General features: G+C 55.1%; 6 protein-coding genes across 6 annotated transcripts; 2 read left to right on the top strand and 4 right to left on the bottom strand.

The window, feature by feature from the left end:
• Positions 1-335: 335 nt before the first annotated feature.
• On the top strand, positions 336-2525 carry CORC01_13402 (ABC1 family protein; the record flags this gene model as incomplete). The annotated part of the gene is made up of 3 exons (XM_022625019.1): positions 336-899; positions 956-2428; positions 2481-2525. The coding sequence occupies 3 exons, from the start codon at positions 336-338 to the stop codon at positions 2523-2525; spliced, it is 2082 nt and encodes a 693-aa protein (XP_022468460.1).
• Positions 2526-4103: 1578 nt separating this feature from the next.
• Positions 4104-6095, top strand: CORC01_13401 (uncharacterized protein; the record flags this gene model as incomplete). The annotated part of the gene is made up of 1 exon (XM_022625018.1): positions 4104-6095. The coding sequence occupies one exon, from the start codon at positions 4104-4106 to the stop codon at positions 6093-6095; it is 1992 nt and encodes a 663-aa protein (XP_022468459.1).
• Positions 6096-6492: 397 nt separating this feature from the next.
• CORC01_13400 (uncharacterized protein) lies at positions 6493-7598 on the bottom strand (the record flags this gene model as incomplete). The annotated part of the gene is made up of 3 exons (XM_022625017.1): positions 6493-7000; positions 7126-7396; positions 7472-7598. 3 exons carry the CDS (start codon positions 7596-7598, stop codon positions 6493-6495), a joined length of 906 nt encoding a protein of 301 aa, XP_022468458.1.
• Positions 7599-8451: 853 nt separating this feature from the next.
• Positions 8452-9162, bottom strand: CORC01_13399 (uncharacterized protein; the record flags this gene model as incomplete). The annotated part of the gene is made up of 2 exons (XM_022625016.1): positions 8452-8758; positions 8921-9162. The coding sequence occupies 2 exons, from the start codon at positions 9160-9162 to the stop codon at positions 8452-8454; spliced, it is 549 nt and encodes a 182-aa protein (XP_022468457.1).
• A 770-nt stretch (positions 9163-9932) lies between these two features.
• Positions 9933-11580, bottom strand: CORC01_13398 (O-acetylhomoserine aminocarboxypropyltransferase/cysteine synthase; the record flags this gene model as incomplete). Its single annotated transcript, XM_022625015.1, has 4 exons — positions 9933-10307; positions 10386-11305; positions 11362-11477; positions 11546-11580. 4 exons carry the CDS (start codon positions 11578-11580, stop codon positions 9933-9935), a joined length of 1446 nt encoding a protein of 481 aa, XP_022468456.1.
• A 445-nt stretch (positions 11581-12025) lies between these two features.
• On the bottom strand, positions 12026-14706 carry CORC01_13397 (uncharacterized protein; the record flags this gene model as incomplete). The annotated part of the gene is made up of 9 exons (XM_022625014.1): positions 12026-12081; positions 12161-12761; positions 12823-13086; positions 13135-13203; positions 13255-13293; positions 13346-13904; positions 13964-14373; positions 14445-14490; positions 14609-14706. The coding sequence occupies 9 exons, from the start codon at positions 14704-14706 to the stop codon at positions 12026-12028; spliced, it is 2142 nt and encodes a 713-aa protein (XP_022468455.1).
• Positions 14707-14803: the final 97 nt, after the last annotated feature.

Genomic DNA, 14803 nt, shown 5'->3' with positions numbered 1-14803 from the left:
CTGTGACACAGATCCAGACCGTCGAAATGAACGCCAAAAAAATGCGAGTGTCATTGACTGATTGGCACATGATCCCCCGAGGATTCCCCGCCACAGCTAAGGTACCCGCCCTGCCACCAAACCACCCAAAAATCCCTACGTCACCACCGAACGCCCTTTCGCATCCGTCAGTGGTCCCCGATCCCGCGATTCTGGGCGCGCGACTTCACCTCCCTTCCGCGCCGTTCCCCTCTCCCGCCTCGGGCGAACCCCTTCACAACCTCCCCACCCCCACCCTGCGACACTGAGAACATGATACCGGCCCCCCGATCATCAACCCCCGATTCTCCCTCGAGATGAGACTGGCCTTCGTCCTGGGCCGGTTTTGTCCACGTCCGGGCTTCCGAGCGCCAGCGAACGGAACCCATTTCTACTCCACATTCAGGAGCGCCTTCCGAAGCTCTCCCCACTCGAGGCAGCTACCGTGGCGACGGACCGGCAGCAATCGATACACGAAATACACACTCCGTGCCGGCGGTGCAGGTGCTGGTGCTCTCGGCACAGCCGCCTTCTTCGAGCTGTCTGAGAAGGACAATGGGGGCACCGACCAGACGGGCGAAAAGCGCATGCTAGAAGTCAGCCGAGCCGAGATCAAGAAGACGGTCGACGACGACGACAGCGGGATTTCGAGGGCATGGCACACGTTGAAGATTGCTGTCGACGTCTACGTATGGGAGCCCCTCTGTACCGGTGTGAGGTTCCTCCATCTGCTCGTCATCTTCGTCCCCGTCATCGTCGCGGTCCCTGCCTTGTGGCTCGGCAGGCGGCAACCCGATCGCGATAATGAGAGGAGCGGCACAATATGGTGGTATGGCTTCCTGGTTCAGTCCATGGAGTGGGCGGGGCCAGCTTTCATCAAGGTACTGTTCGCGATCGAACTCAATAGCAAAGCAATCACGTCACTAACACTGCGTAGCTCGGTCAATGGGCCGCCTCTCGCTCCGACATCTTCCCCAACGAAATGTGCGAAATCATGTCCAAACTCCACTCCAACGCCCCGGCGCACTCGATACACGACACCAAGCGCATCGTCTCCGCGGCATTTGACGGACGCGACTTCAACGACATCTTTGAGGAGTTTGACGAGACGCCCCTCGGCGTCGGCGCCATCGCCCAGGTCTACAGAGCTAAGCTGAAGGCCAGCCTCGCCGCGCCCGGCGACGCCGACCTGCCCCAGGAGCCCAGGCCTCTCCGTCACAAGGTCGCAAAGAACGTCGAGGCCGCGCTCAAGAGCACGCCCAAGAGGGTCCCCTCCACCTACGTCGCTGTCAAGGTCCTGCACCCCCGCGTCGAGAGGACCGTCCGGCGCGACCTGCGCATCATGCACTTCTTCGCCTCCGCTCTCAACATCATACCTACAATCGAGTGGCTCTCCCTCCCCGACGAGGTCGCACAATTTGGCGAGATGATGAAGCTCCAGCTCGACCTCCGCATCGAAGCCGCCAACCTCGCCAAATTCCGCAAGAACTTCAAGGACCGCACCACGGCCTGGTTCCCCTACCCGTACACCGAGTTCACCACCCGCAACGTGCTGGTCGAGGAGTTCGCCCAGGGCATCCCGCTGGCCCATTTCATGGAGAACGGCGGTGGCGTCTTCCAGCACGACATTGCCTCGGAGGGCCTCGACGCCTTCCTGCGCATGCTCCTGCTTGACAACTTTGTCCACGCCGACCTGCACCCGGGCAACATCATGGTCCGCTTCTACCAGTCCCACGAGCCGGACCTCAAGTTCCGCAGGAATCACGCCAAGGAGCACCCTGAAGACCAAGACGATGTCACGGAGCAGGTCCTCGCTCGCCTGCGACCCTACCGCCACAGAAAAGACCCCGCAGCCTGGGCAGCCGAGCTTCGCAAGATTGACAACGAGGGCTACCGCCCACAGCTCATCTTCATCGACACGGGCCTGGTGACGGAGCTCAACGAGAAGAACCGTGCAAACTTCCTCGACCTCTTTCGCGCCGTTGCCGAGTTTGACGGGTACAAGGCCGGCAACCTCATGTGCGAGCGCTGCCGCCAGCCCGACGCCGTGCTCGACAAGGACGTCTTTGCGCTCAAGATGCAGCACCTCGTTCTCGGCGTAAAGAGCCGCACCCTCGCGCTGGGCAACATCAAGATTGGCGACATTCTCCAAGAGGTCCTCGGTATGGTCCGCGGGCACCACGTCCGGATCGAGGGCGATTTCGTCAATGTCATCATCAGCATCCTGCTGCTCGAGGGCATCGGGCGCAGCCTGAACCCGGACATGGATCTTCTTAGTAGCTCCCTGCCCATTCTGCGGCAGCTGAGCGCGCAGAGCGGTGCCGAGATGGTCAAGAAGGGTGATTTTAGCATGTTGGTTGTGTGGGCTGGCCTGGAGACCCGGCGGTTCTTGCAGGCGAGCATTGAAGATGTGAGTAGAGCACTCGTCTGTTGAATGATGTGCACTGACTAACGATTCACAGGTCGAACGTTGCGTCAAATATGATCTCCTTGCGCCGAATGTGTAATGTAAAACTGTACAGTACTGATAAATGATTGCATGGGTTGGCGCTCTAGATGGGGCAGGGTAGAGATACATCTCATAGAGCAGAGGCCTCGAATATACGCCAGTTTTAATTTGTTGCTACTCAGCGTTGTTTAGTTCCGCGCTACGTGTGTCAGGCTGAGATTGATTATCTCAGCTCCATCCAAACAAACAACCCCATAGCGACGCCCCTGGTCCGGGGTGCGGACCGCGGCTCGGAGACTCCAGTGCTTGAGGCATAGAGGTTCTGCATTGGTGACCAAGAGGCGTGAGCTTGCGCTGCCAGTGGGAATTTGATTGAGGTAGCTCATGATGTTTGGGGGTTGGAATCGGAGTAGGTCAACACGGAGACAATGAAATTCATCGACAGGCCCAAGTTCAGAAGCGATAACGAGCAGCGTCTCTTTTCTCTGTGGCCCAGTCGCTGTCCTTGTTGACCGTCAAGATCCATTTAAGGAGGGGGGCGGTGAAGTCTTCCGCAAATGCCGGTGCTAAGTATTGACGAGGAATCAACTGCGGGACTGTCCGGGGCCGAAGACAACCTAAAGAGAACAATGATCTCGGAGTTGAGAATGATTGAAGGTTGTGAGGGAGCATCCTTTGGATAGGCCCGCCTAATTTCAGTGGACGACGTGACCAAGTCGTTGGGTTCAGCAATGGTCCTCGCGGCTTCCCAGTCCTCGACATTCTTACTCACTTCACTTCAAGCAAGCTTCGAAAGGGGGAAACATAAGAAAGAACCGGGACTCTCCGCGACGGTGGAACCTTTGGTAGATCTCTCTACCACCTGTACCTTCTTTGGTAACGAGGGCGTTGTTCTAGCAGCTTTCTTATCAGCGTGTGTCAGGTAGATTTGAAATTAGGGGGATTCATGGGTTCAAGCTAAGGTACGTCAGCCAGAGCCTGTTATATACGATCATGGGCAAGCGTAGAATTCTGAAAGTTTGACAGACGAGGGGGCCCAGAAGTATTCCGTGATTCTTGAACTTTGACAAGAATTCAGAGGTTGAAGTTATGATTAATGTGAACAAAAAAAAGCCGGCTGAGCAAACACGCACCTGACCGGGCTACTCTTCATCTTCCTAAGGCAATCACGACCGCGGCATCTAGGTCGGTCGTTCCTTCCTCGTGCCGCCCTGAAGGTGAGGATGCTCCTTCCTCCGCCTACCACCTCTCCCCCCCATATCTATTTCTGCTTGGTCCTGCTCTTCTTTTTTTTCTTCAACCTGCCCATCACTGCAAATCAGGACGACTTCATCTTTCTCGTCTATCGAGGCAACAACATCGTCTTGCTGAGTTTTTCCTCTGGCATATCCTCACGAATCCTATTCCATCCTGCAAATCGTTTGCTCTTTACCCTTACATCCTCCACGGATTGCTTCCCTACCTTACTCTTGGGCTCATTTCTGCGTTGCTCTCCGAATCCTCAACGCTCTGCCGATCCCTGCCTCCCGCTCAACCCACTAGGTGTCACCCCAACCTCGTCCCCGTACACTATCAACTGTTTCACTCAAGCCATCACCGCTATTGTCACAGCTTGAGACTCAGCCGCATCGCCGCTATGAGTCTCGACATCGACAAAGAATGCTGGAATCGCTGGCACCCGGTCTTCAGTAGCCTCGCTGCGAAATATGGCTTTCCCGCCAAAAGCATCTTCCAACTCGCCAGTCTTCTTCGCTTGCATAGTGGTGAAGGAAGTACCTTCAGAATCACAGGTGAACGTTGGCGATTCGTCATCGACGTTATGCGCAGAGGCAAAGACATTGTGGATATTATCGCCATCACTCTCATCACCCGTCATAATCAGGACGACCGTCGCAATGGCGCTGTCATTGCAAGAGCATGCAACATTCACCCAACTCCGGCAGACAACAACCGTCCTGGGGGGCCTCATCTGAGGTGGTATCCGGTAACAAGTGGTGGCGAGGTTTACCAACACTGTTGCGACAAGGAGTGTACCAGCCCTGATAAGTCTGGATCCACATCAAGAGGAACTTGGGAAACATCCCGACTCCGTATCATCCAGAAGGCTTATGAGCAGGAAGCCTTGCTCTTGAGACAGCTCTATAAAGAGGCCACGGTGAATGCATCAACAAGCTTTCAGGCTTCGCAGCAGGACCCTCAGTCTATGAATGCAGGAGTCGCAAGGAGCAAAGAGACTAGTACGGGAATTGACACGGGGTCCCAAGAATTCGAGGGGTTCAATCACCTTTCTCAGGGGCAGTCGCAGCACCTTGAGAAACAACGCCGCGACGAGGTAGCGTCGCTGCGCCGTGATTTACAATCAGCCAACATCGAAACAAAAGCTCTTCGGGCACGAAACATCCAACTGGACAAGGACAACGCTAGAAAGTCAGCCACCATCGAAAATGTGCAAATGGAAGTGATCCACGTTCGCCGTCAAAAAGCAAATCTTCTCCTTGAAAATAACGACCAAATGGCAAGAATTAGAGAACAGAGGCTTCTCATCAGCGACTTCCTTCAGAAGAACCAGGAGCTTCAGACCGAGGTCACACAACACAATGAATTCGCCGGTCTCAACAAGCAGCTCGAGGCTGAAAAAGATACTCTGGTTGAGCAGAACGAGAAACTCACGAACAAGCAAAACAACCTCATTAAGAGCAGGCAGTCTCTTCGTGACAGCAATGCCGATCTCGAGGCCAAGATGGAGAAGATGGAACGAAAGAGGATACGCATGGACAACAAGTTCAATAAGCTGGAGGCCAAGGCTCAGTCTCAAGAGAAACAAATCGCCACATTGACTGCGGCAAATGATGAAGTCAATGAAGTCAGAGAAGCGAATATAGAGCTGAACGAGAATACGGCGAAGCTCGAAGGCGAAAAAGAAGAGGCAATCAAGATCAGCGAAGGGCTCGTTGAGCAACTCACAGAGCTGGAGAACGAGCTTCTTCAAAGTCGCACCAAGGTCAGTCAGCTATGGCATGACATGGAACTCAAGAACGAACACGATAGACGCAACGAAACTGCGCTCGCGGAAGCTCAGCAGGACCTCAAGCATCGCACCACGACGCATTCGAACGAGATTGAGAAGCTTAAGAAAGACATCAGCGCCAAGGAAGCCATCACGCAACGTCTCCAGGGTGAGATACTCTGCCTTCAACAACGATCGCAGGCCACCCCATACACCCCGCGCCGTCCCTACGGAGTTGAAGACGAACCCCCTGTATCCGCACGCGAGTTGCAATATCAGCGAACCATCTCCCGCCAGGCCAACGAGAAGGCGAGTGAGATGGAGAGCAAGCTCGACGCCATGAAGTTGGCCATGGAAGCCATGAAGTCCGAGTTGCAGACGGAGAAGGCCGAAGTGAACGCCCGAAAGGCAGAGGTGGATGCGAAGAAGGCAGAGGTGGAGGCGCTGGTGAAGAAGTGCGCCGACAAGATGAATGCAGCGAACGCAAAGGAGACGTACACGGTGAGCTTGGAGAAGCAGCTCGAGGAGCTGAGAGGTAGCATGGAGGGCATGCTCGGACGCGTGTCGGTCTACCAGGGCAAGAAGCGTCGCCGGACGGAGGGACCCGACTTTCAACTGTGAGGATATTTGGATAGGCTTGGACTTGGTCACAGATATGGACTCAAAGTTTTGAGCTCTTGAAGGAGGGTATTGTGTCAGGATGTTTTCCTGGAACGTGGATTTGTTAGATTCGGACTCTACTTTGCTGGCTTCGCGACACTCTGTAGGATAAATCAGACCCAGACCATGAGTAGGTAGACATCTGATCCGGGGGAACTAGTGCCCTCACTTACACAGAACTTCTCCCAATCCTCCAATCTCCATTAAATGTGGTGGTCATGTCATGCAACCAGAGTCGAACCGTTAAAGTCGTCAATATTGAGCCGAGTCCTATTGCGATACACCCCAAAAACGCCATCCAACCATGCACCCAAGCAATGCGAAAAGAAAAAACCACCGAAGCCTCCCGCAAAGAAGACTACGCAGAAGCCTCAACCTTTTGTGACCCATCCTCCTTCTCTGTGTTGGCATCCGACACCGTCATGCCCTCAACACCCGCCGAAATCCCCGTAAACGGACACACCCCACCACCACCGCCGCCGCCGCCGGCACTATTCGGCCTCGGCAACCTCGAAGGCGACCTGGGCCCCCCACCAGGCACCCCATTCACAGCCGTCTCCTCATCACTCTCGCTCTCGAGAATCTTTTTCCCGTGGAGGTACCCTTCCTGCTCAATCTCGGGCTCCTCGCCGTCGTCGCGCTGGTACTCTGCGCCGTCCTTGCAGTGCCACTTGGCCATGAGGTCGTTCTGGATCCAAATGACTTTGCCCAGGGCCTTGACGAGGGCGATTTTCTTTTGCATGGGCAGGCGCGGGTGCGAGAGGATGGCCTCCGTCATGATGTCTTGGATGAAGGAGAGGCAGGCGCCCAGGTGGATGTATTCGATGTTGAGGGGGTGTTTGCGGCCGAGGCCGACGTGCATCATTCTGTGGTGGTTTTTGGTGTCAGCATATCGTCCTTTTCTTCCGTCTCTTCCCTCGATGTTTTTTGAGAGGATCTCTGCGGCAGGGGAGGGGGGGGGAGGGGGAGGGGTGGCAGGATAAAAACGTACCCAACCTTGTCGAGGTACTCCCAAAACTCCATCTTGCTCGGGTCGGAACACAGCTTGGCGAGGTAGGCCCGGAGGAACATCTTGCGGTGCAAAATCTGCGGCGAGTTGTCGTCGGGGACCTCGTCCATGGGGCCCTCGAAGGAAGTAGAGCGGGTGGTGAAGGCGCGGGCGGTAATGTCGTACTGCAGCAGCTTATGGTAGACAATGTTGACGACGGCGGGGATGAGGGCCTTGACGTATTTTGCGCCGTTGATGAGCGCCTCGATGTCTTCTGTAAGGTGGGATTACGTTGATTAGTAGATGTATTTACAGGTGTTAAAGCGACCAGCTGTCATTTCTTTTTCACGTTGGTCATAGAGGGAGGACGCACTACTGCTAAAGTCGAGGAAGCTGTGGAGGTAACGAATACGGGCCTCGAGGTCTGTGTAGAGCTCCTCGCGGTCAATGTGGTTCATGTGCCTCAGGAGTCCCATCTTGGCGATTCGTCTTTCGCTCTGGCTCTGGGTGGGGGGTTGAGACTTTGGTCGTTCTGGATCGTGTGATATTTGATGTCTCCAAATGCGGATCGAATCCCTTGGATATATGGCTAGACGTAGTTTGCTGAAAATATGCAGACTTTGACACTGGTGATGGTCGTCCTGTCGTTTTGGTAATACTCGAAAGGTGAATGGTTCGTTTCTCAATAGTCCCTCTCAATCTTCTTCAAGCGCGTAACAAAAAGGGGACCCCGCGATATTTGAATGAGAAAGGGTCCATCCGTGCGGCCATTGACGGGTTGGGACACATATTGTCCTCTGTAGTTCGTCCCTGCGTCATCATGCGCCGAGAGAAGCTCCATGACCTGATTGCTGGCGTCTTGGTGGTGCAGTCTCTTGTCGGGCTGAGGACACCGGCCGATGGTGGTCTGATGTCCTCGTTCGTGCCAAAGTCGCACCACTTTCTCGCTGCGCGACCGGGGGGACTCACTGGAGAGCCAGGCTGGCGGGCGGGATCCACCGCGGGAAAATTCAGCCGGGGGTCCCTGAAAGCTGCCAGGGCGATCCGCCGCAGGACGCCGGTGCCACCGTGTGATTTTTGACCACCCGGCGGGACCGAGAACTCCCGAGTGCAAGGGTCGCGCTTTTTTGACTTGTCGACTGATTCTCGTCGCGTTGGTCGCGTTGGTCAGATGCAAATCCGGGCGCGTTGCGGTGGGTTGGGAAGCGGTGGATCTTTATTCTGATGTGGTGTTTAGTCAGGCCGTTTCCTGGGTTGTTTTTCTGGGGAAATTAGGATGAAGAATGCCTGTTAAATGCCCTTTTTCCATCTGACCTGTTTCGTGGTTGGTCACATGATGCCGAGATCGCCCATGCGTTCTGTCAGACCGCCGTGGCAGGTCTCTGATACTGGGTGATTCGGAGGAATAAGGAAATATGATCTGCAGTACTCATTGGCCATCGCGACGAGTACATATATGAACAGTTGCCTCAGCTTTCTGCTCGTTTTCTCGGGAGTTCTCTCAAGTGTGAGCCCCAGCATCTTGCCAGCGGCGCTGCTCTGTTGTAAACCATTGTATTTGCTATTTGCGACGGCTCTGTGAGAGCAAGGCACTCTGGCTCGCCTCTTTCCCCACGGCAGAATTTGGTACTCTGCACTGATCTTTGTTTTACTGTTTTGTGGTTGGGAATTGTGTCAGCCAGTGGTCTTGAATGACAGGTAAATTCTCAAGGGCGACGACATTCACCTGGAAAGTTATCCCACCACAGGCTCATCGCATCCTCGCCCATACCCTCCACAGCCCTCCTCCAACCTCTACTTCTTCTTCCCCTCCACCCCCTCAACCCCTGTCGAGCCACCCCTAGCAGCAGCAGCAGCAGCAGCAGTTTCAGCACCGGAGCCGCTCGTCTTCACCTCATCACCATCAACACCCTTGCCCGCCCTCTCCGCCCGCCTAGCCGCATCCAGACCCAGCGTCCTCCGCGACGCCTCGCGCTCCTCGGCAGAGACGTCTTGGCTAGCGGCCTTGGCCTTGAGGATATGAGGCGGAACGAATCCCATGATCGGCCTGCGACGCGCGAAACCTGTGGCGGGGTTCTGATATCTTGCTCTGCGGTGGAGTTATGGGGGACCGAGCTGTGTTCTTGATCCAAGGAAAAAGTGTTTTGGTGCCTTGATGAGGAGTGCCAGTTGATATTGCGACAATGTTTTGAAAGATGTGTAAAGACGAGGTGTCGTTGAGGACGAATGAGGAGGGTGTGTAGGTTGCGACCGATGATGTAATCATTCAACGGTGAGGAGCACTCCGCGGGCGATGATGCGGAGGGATGTCACACAGCTGAACGTGGCAGGCGCCATCTCGTGAGCTTCTACGCCTGTGCCTTTGACGCCCAAGGTAGATTACATGTGCCACCCGAAAAGTGATCACAAACAGCATTGACACGGGAGGTCTTAGTAAGCCGCCCAGCTTAGGCTTGGCCCGCCAGCATGAGCTAGGTCTCGGGAGGGTAGCATCGAACCTGGCCCCGCGTTCCCGATCTCTATCTCTCCACGTTGACCTACATTGCTGGTACATGTCATAGTACTCGACATCTTGCGGGTGGGGTTTTACACCCTCGCACAAATCGACAGACTCCCTGAAGTGGACGAAAACATCATCACATAAGAATCCTGAACAGCTGCTTCATCTAGATATATCTACCGTGCAACGCAAAATAGCAAGGCCCCAGCCTGCACTACCATGGTCTCTGTATATTTGACCCGATCACAGACTCACCCACACGCCTTGACAACAACCCGAAAACCCACCGGAAGCACCCTGATAAAGACAATCACGCCTCACCTAAAATAGTCCCATCGGTCCCCGGCCTCGGCGCACCCGTCGACGACTTGCCCATGAACCCGCCCGAAACAAGATTCAGGGCCTTGGAAAAGGGGTCACCGCCCGTCTTAGTCGCCGCGGGCAAACCCGCCGCATCAAATGCCTGCTCAAAGTCCTTCTTGATGTCCTCGAACCCCTCGATGCCTACGGACACGCGGATGAGGTCGGGCGTCACGCCGCCCTTGATCTTCTCGTCATCGGGGAGCTGCTGGTGCGTCGTCATCCAGGGGTGGATGATGAGCGTCTTTGCGTCGCCCACGTTGGCTAGGTGCGAGCAGAGCTTGAGGTTGTCGACGACAGAGCGGACTTGTTCGATGTTTCCGGCCTGGATGCGGGGGCGATTAGTCATCATCTTTATTTATGACTGTCGTCTTGGGGTCAACTTATCTTGGGGTCAACTTACAACGCCAAAGGTCAGCACACCACCCGCGCCGTTGGCAAAGACCCTCTTGGCGTATTCATAGTCGGGATGCGACTTGAGGCCTGGATACAGCACCCAGTTGATGCTGGGGTGCGCCTCAAGCCACTCGGCCAACTTTTGCGTATTTTCCACGTGCCTCTCTCCTCTCAGCGCAAGCGTCTCCAATCCCTGGAGCAGAAGCCACGCATTGAAGGGACTCAGGCATGGTCCCAAATCACGCATGCTGTCCATCCGCAACTTCGCAGTGAGCGCCTTGTAACCATACGTCTCCCAGAATCTCAGTCCATGATATCCATCCGCCGGCTCAGTGAAGCCGGGGAACTTGCCCGACGCGTTCCAGTCAAAGTGGCCCCCGTCAATGACGATACCGCCCATCGATGTGCCGTGGCCGCCGATCCACTTTGTAGCGGAGTGCGTCACGATGTCGGCGCCCTGCTTGATGGGTTGGCAAAGGTAGCCGCCCATGCCAAAGGTATTGTCGACAATGAGGGGCATGCCGTGCTTGTGCGCCACATCGGCAATGGCCTTGATATCCGGGACGCTGTGCTTCGGGTTGCTGATCGTCTCGATGTAGACGCATCGCGTGTTCTCGTCAATGGCAGCGGCAATGTCGGCGGGCTCGTTACCAACCACCCACTTGACGTCGATTTTAAACTTCCTCATGTACACCCGGAACTGGTTGTACGTGCCGCCGTACAGCCAGCTGGTGCTGACAAAGTTATGACCCGGCTCGCAGCAGTTGGTCAGAGCCATGAACTGCGCCGCGTGACCGGAAGCTGCAGCGACGGCGCCGACGCCGCCCTCGAGCATCGCCATGCGCGTCTCGAAGATGCTGTTGGTCGGGTTTCCCATGCGCGTGTAGACGTAGCCATCTTTACTCCATGCAAACTTGCTGGCGCCATCTGCACTCCGATGTCAGTGTATGACGTTGCATGTCATGTCCGTGATAGTAACTGACCGGCAGCATCTGTAAAGTTGTAGGCGGCCGTTTGGTACAAAGGAACAGCTCGGGAGCCGTTGACTGGGTCGGGCTCTTGGCCGCCGTGAACAGCAATCGTGGAGAAGCTTGGTTCCCTAGTTGGCCAATGTTGTCAGCTCATGTGGCAGTTTCTGTCAAGGCAAAGGCCGATCGGGCTCCTCACCAGTCCACGTTGCTCAGAGATCCGGAGACGGGCATCTTAACGGTGTAAGATATGATTTGAGAGGGGTAGTAGTCTATTATTGCGTTCTGGTTCCTGATCCAACTCCGAATTCTCCGTTGGAATTTGTTGTTCCAGCTTTGTATCGTCCCATCATGGCGAATGCCAAAATCTTAAATGATCCCCAACGCCCTCGGAGCAAATGCATCACTTTGTTTCAATCGTTCGATGCCCCTCAGATTGGCGCACACATTGCGGCTTGTTGCATGTTGGAGGTGCCTCGATCTCCGGTCTTTGCTGATAAGTGAGCAAACCCCGCAAACACCCCCCCCCCCCCCCCTTTTCTCAGACACGCCCGAGACTCCACCCAGAGGCCACGTCTAGATCCCATATCGGGGCGTCGTTAGATGCCGTTGGAACCAAATGCGGGCGAGCTGCGAGGCAGTTTGCAGATAGACTGGAGCAAACATGCCGATCGTGCCATTACTGGACGGGACCGTTAAACATCATTGTGGGTTCGATGACACTCCGAATCTGGTCTGCAGCATGACGTTAGCAATAGCGTAAAAAGCAATGTGCCAAACAACCAGAGGTAGCCGAGTCTGAGGGGTTTCTTACCGCGCATACCACCAAGTGCTTCAAACGCCGTGGCATAATTCTCCAATGTCGCCGAGATAGAGGCCAACCCTGTCTGCAGGCGCATCAGGAGGCTTTCCACCATTGGCGTGGCTAGTGCGTTCTCCGGGTACATGGCTTTGGTCTTGTGATTGACCATAAGCAACGCGTATGCGCATTGCATAGCGCAACAAGCGAACGAGGGCATAGTCCTCGGGCATACGATTGTCGACGTGGGTGCCAGATAGCAAGGGGGAGGGCACAGCTGACCGAAAGGATTGGGGTACGGCAGGTCGTCAAAGGATTGTGAGATGTTAATGGCCGCCTTGAGACAGATTTTGGCCGACTGGTGACTGCTGAAGGGGAACGTGGCTGACGATTGGCTACTGGGTGAGTTTATCGAGCGAGGAGACTTCTTTCCTGGTGGTGTAGTCGATCCGTTTGATACGGCCACTGGCGGTGATGGCAAGCTCATCATGGAGCTGCAAGAACATGACGGCCAACTTCGTGGTTCCATGTTGGCATCGTTGTCGGATTTGGACTTGAGATCGCAGTACTTCCCGGAGAAGACGGGCATGTCAAAGAAAGCGCAATATCGGTGAAGCTTGATTCGCGCGCTATTGGATGTCAGCATCTGCGCCTGATTTGGAAGGAGATGCATATACTTGCCTGTTGAGTTTGATTCGAGCCATGCACCGGAGGGAGCGGGACAAAATTTCTTCCGTAGGATCCAGTGGCGTCGTTGTCGTTGACTGAAGGATCCAAGAGTCGGCCATCGTGTTGAGGGGCTCGAGATACGCCTCCATCTCCTTCATGCGCGCGTAGATCCGTGCCATGTCGCCGCCGGATTTGACAGTCTTGTTGAGCTCGATGACAAATTGGGTTGCTGACAGGATCGCTTGCTGGGCCTGGATGTACACGGCAAATGCCTAGACGATGGTAAGCTTCCATCACAGCCGGCTTGTCATGATACATACCTCAGGATCCGACTGTATTACGGGGTATTTGGCAGTGTAGCTTGGGGTGAACACAGAAAAGGTTGGTTCCTAGATGCTGTTGTTAACATTCGCTCCTTGTGCGCGGGTAGGAGGACATACTGAGTTGCTGACAATCGACCCTTGACACACGCAGATGTACTACAAGCATCGTCAGCGAGCCGTGTTACCAAAAGTGGCAGGAGAAACGCACTGTCATCCACCAAACCCTTCGCCTCGCTTCTGAGAATGCATCGTCTTCGGTGCAGGTGTGGATAGACAAAGACATGGCAGCAACTAGGGCTTGGCCTGCCCGCACCTGCATCTTCTTCAAATTGCCCCGTTGCGCATACTCGTAAACACTGAGAATATCCAAAGCGATGACGCTCTCCAGTTCGATAGGCACGCCAGGGTGGAATTGTTGTCTGGTAAAATCATCCGGAGACTCGTTGAGCGCCTTGGGTGGCTCAATGGACGAATCCGGTATTTCTGACTCAATCTCAATGCTTTCGATGGCGCATTGAGCCAGATACTGTGCATACCTCCGCCGGAAGACCACTGACTCTTTATTGAGGTGGTTGGTGTCGTTGTGGTACGGGATCAACGCAAGGATTGCAGAGATGGCCAGGCTGATGGGTGTCGACGGCTGATATTCATCTGCGAAGCCGTCCGTATCGTTCTGGAAGTGTGGCACAGCTTGATCAATGGGCAAGCGTACAGGAGCAGGAAGAATGGGGAAGAAGGGGTGAATGAAGATATAGTAGGCATCGAGTCTGTTGAGTAGTGAGCAGTTGATATTCTCTCGCAAGTGTAAGGGTCTGCTTTTGCTTACATGGCCTCGTCACTCTTATACGTTCTGGCAACTGGGATGGGAGGCGTTGGGAAGCTGAATGAATGTTCCGATGCGCTCTCGCCGCTAGTGCTGCCAGGCACGCCCGACATGAAGAGGGTATCGAAGATGAAGTCGCTGTCTTGGAAAAAGTCCTGCAGCTGCTTCAAGCCCGCGCCAGGGTCGATGTAATTTTGAACAGAGATGGCTGTAGCCTCAGTCAAGAGCTGCCCGGACGCGGATCCCAGGCGTAAAGACTCACGATCTTGATGAGTGACCTCGTCTGGAGGCATCTCGCCATTGAACACCTGAACCTGCTGAGCCAGCTCTTCAGCCGGCCGCGGCTTTCGCCTCACGCGTGCGCCACCTCTCCTGCTGGGTTTGAAGACGCATTCGCGCCCCCTGCTTTTACACTGTGATATGTCAGTCACCGTTTCCAGGCATAATGGGCAGAGCACTGGATTGAGCCAGGACAGCAACTTACACTGGCACATGGACTTGAGCCATCGCATCGAGTGCGCGAAGCTCGGCTATCTACATGTGAGCCAAGGGTCTGGGGTATGTGTGCCTCGGTCAACATAGCGACCGCGCATTGAACGGCGACCGCGGGCAAAAATTGCTTCCGATGACTAGATGAGGAAGACTTACCAGGCAAGGCAGGCAATCTTGACTGGGGGCGTCGCAAACTTCTTCTTGGCTGCGGAGGCCGGCCCAGGAGGTACAACGGCTTCTGTCATTGTGCTCATGGCCAAGTGAGATGCTTACAAAAGACCGACGAGATAGAATGAGGTCAGCCGCGTTGGTCCGAGAGACGGATGTCAACGGCGGGAGATGGGGGGGGGG

Source organism: Colletotrichum orchidophilum (assembly GCF_001831195.1).
Source record: "Colletotrichum orchidophilum strain IMI 309357 chromosome Unknown Scaffold_191.1, whole genome shotgun sequence".
Classification (NCBI taxonomy): Eukaryota; Fungi; Ascomycota; class Sordariomycetes; order Glomerellales; family Glomerellaceae; genus Colletotrichum; species Colletotrichum orchidophilum.
This window is presented reverse-complemented; position numbering and strand designations above follow the sequence as displayed.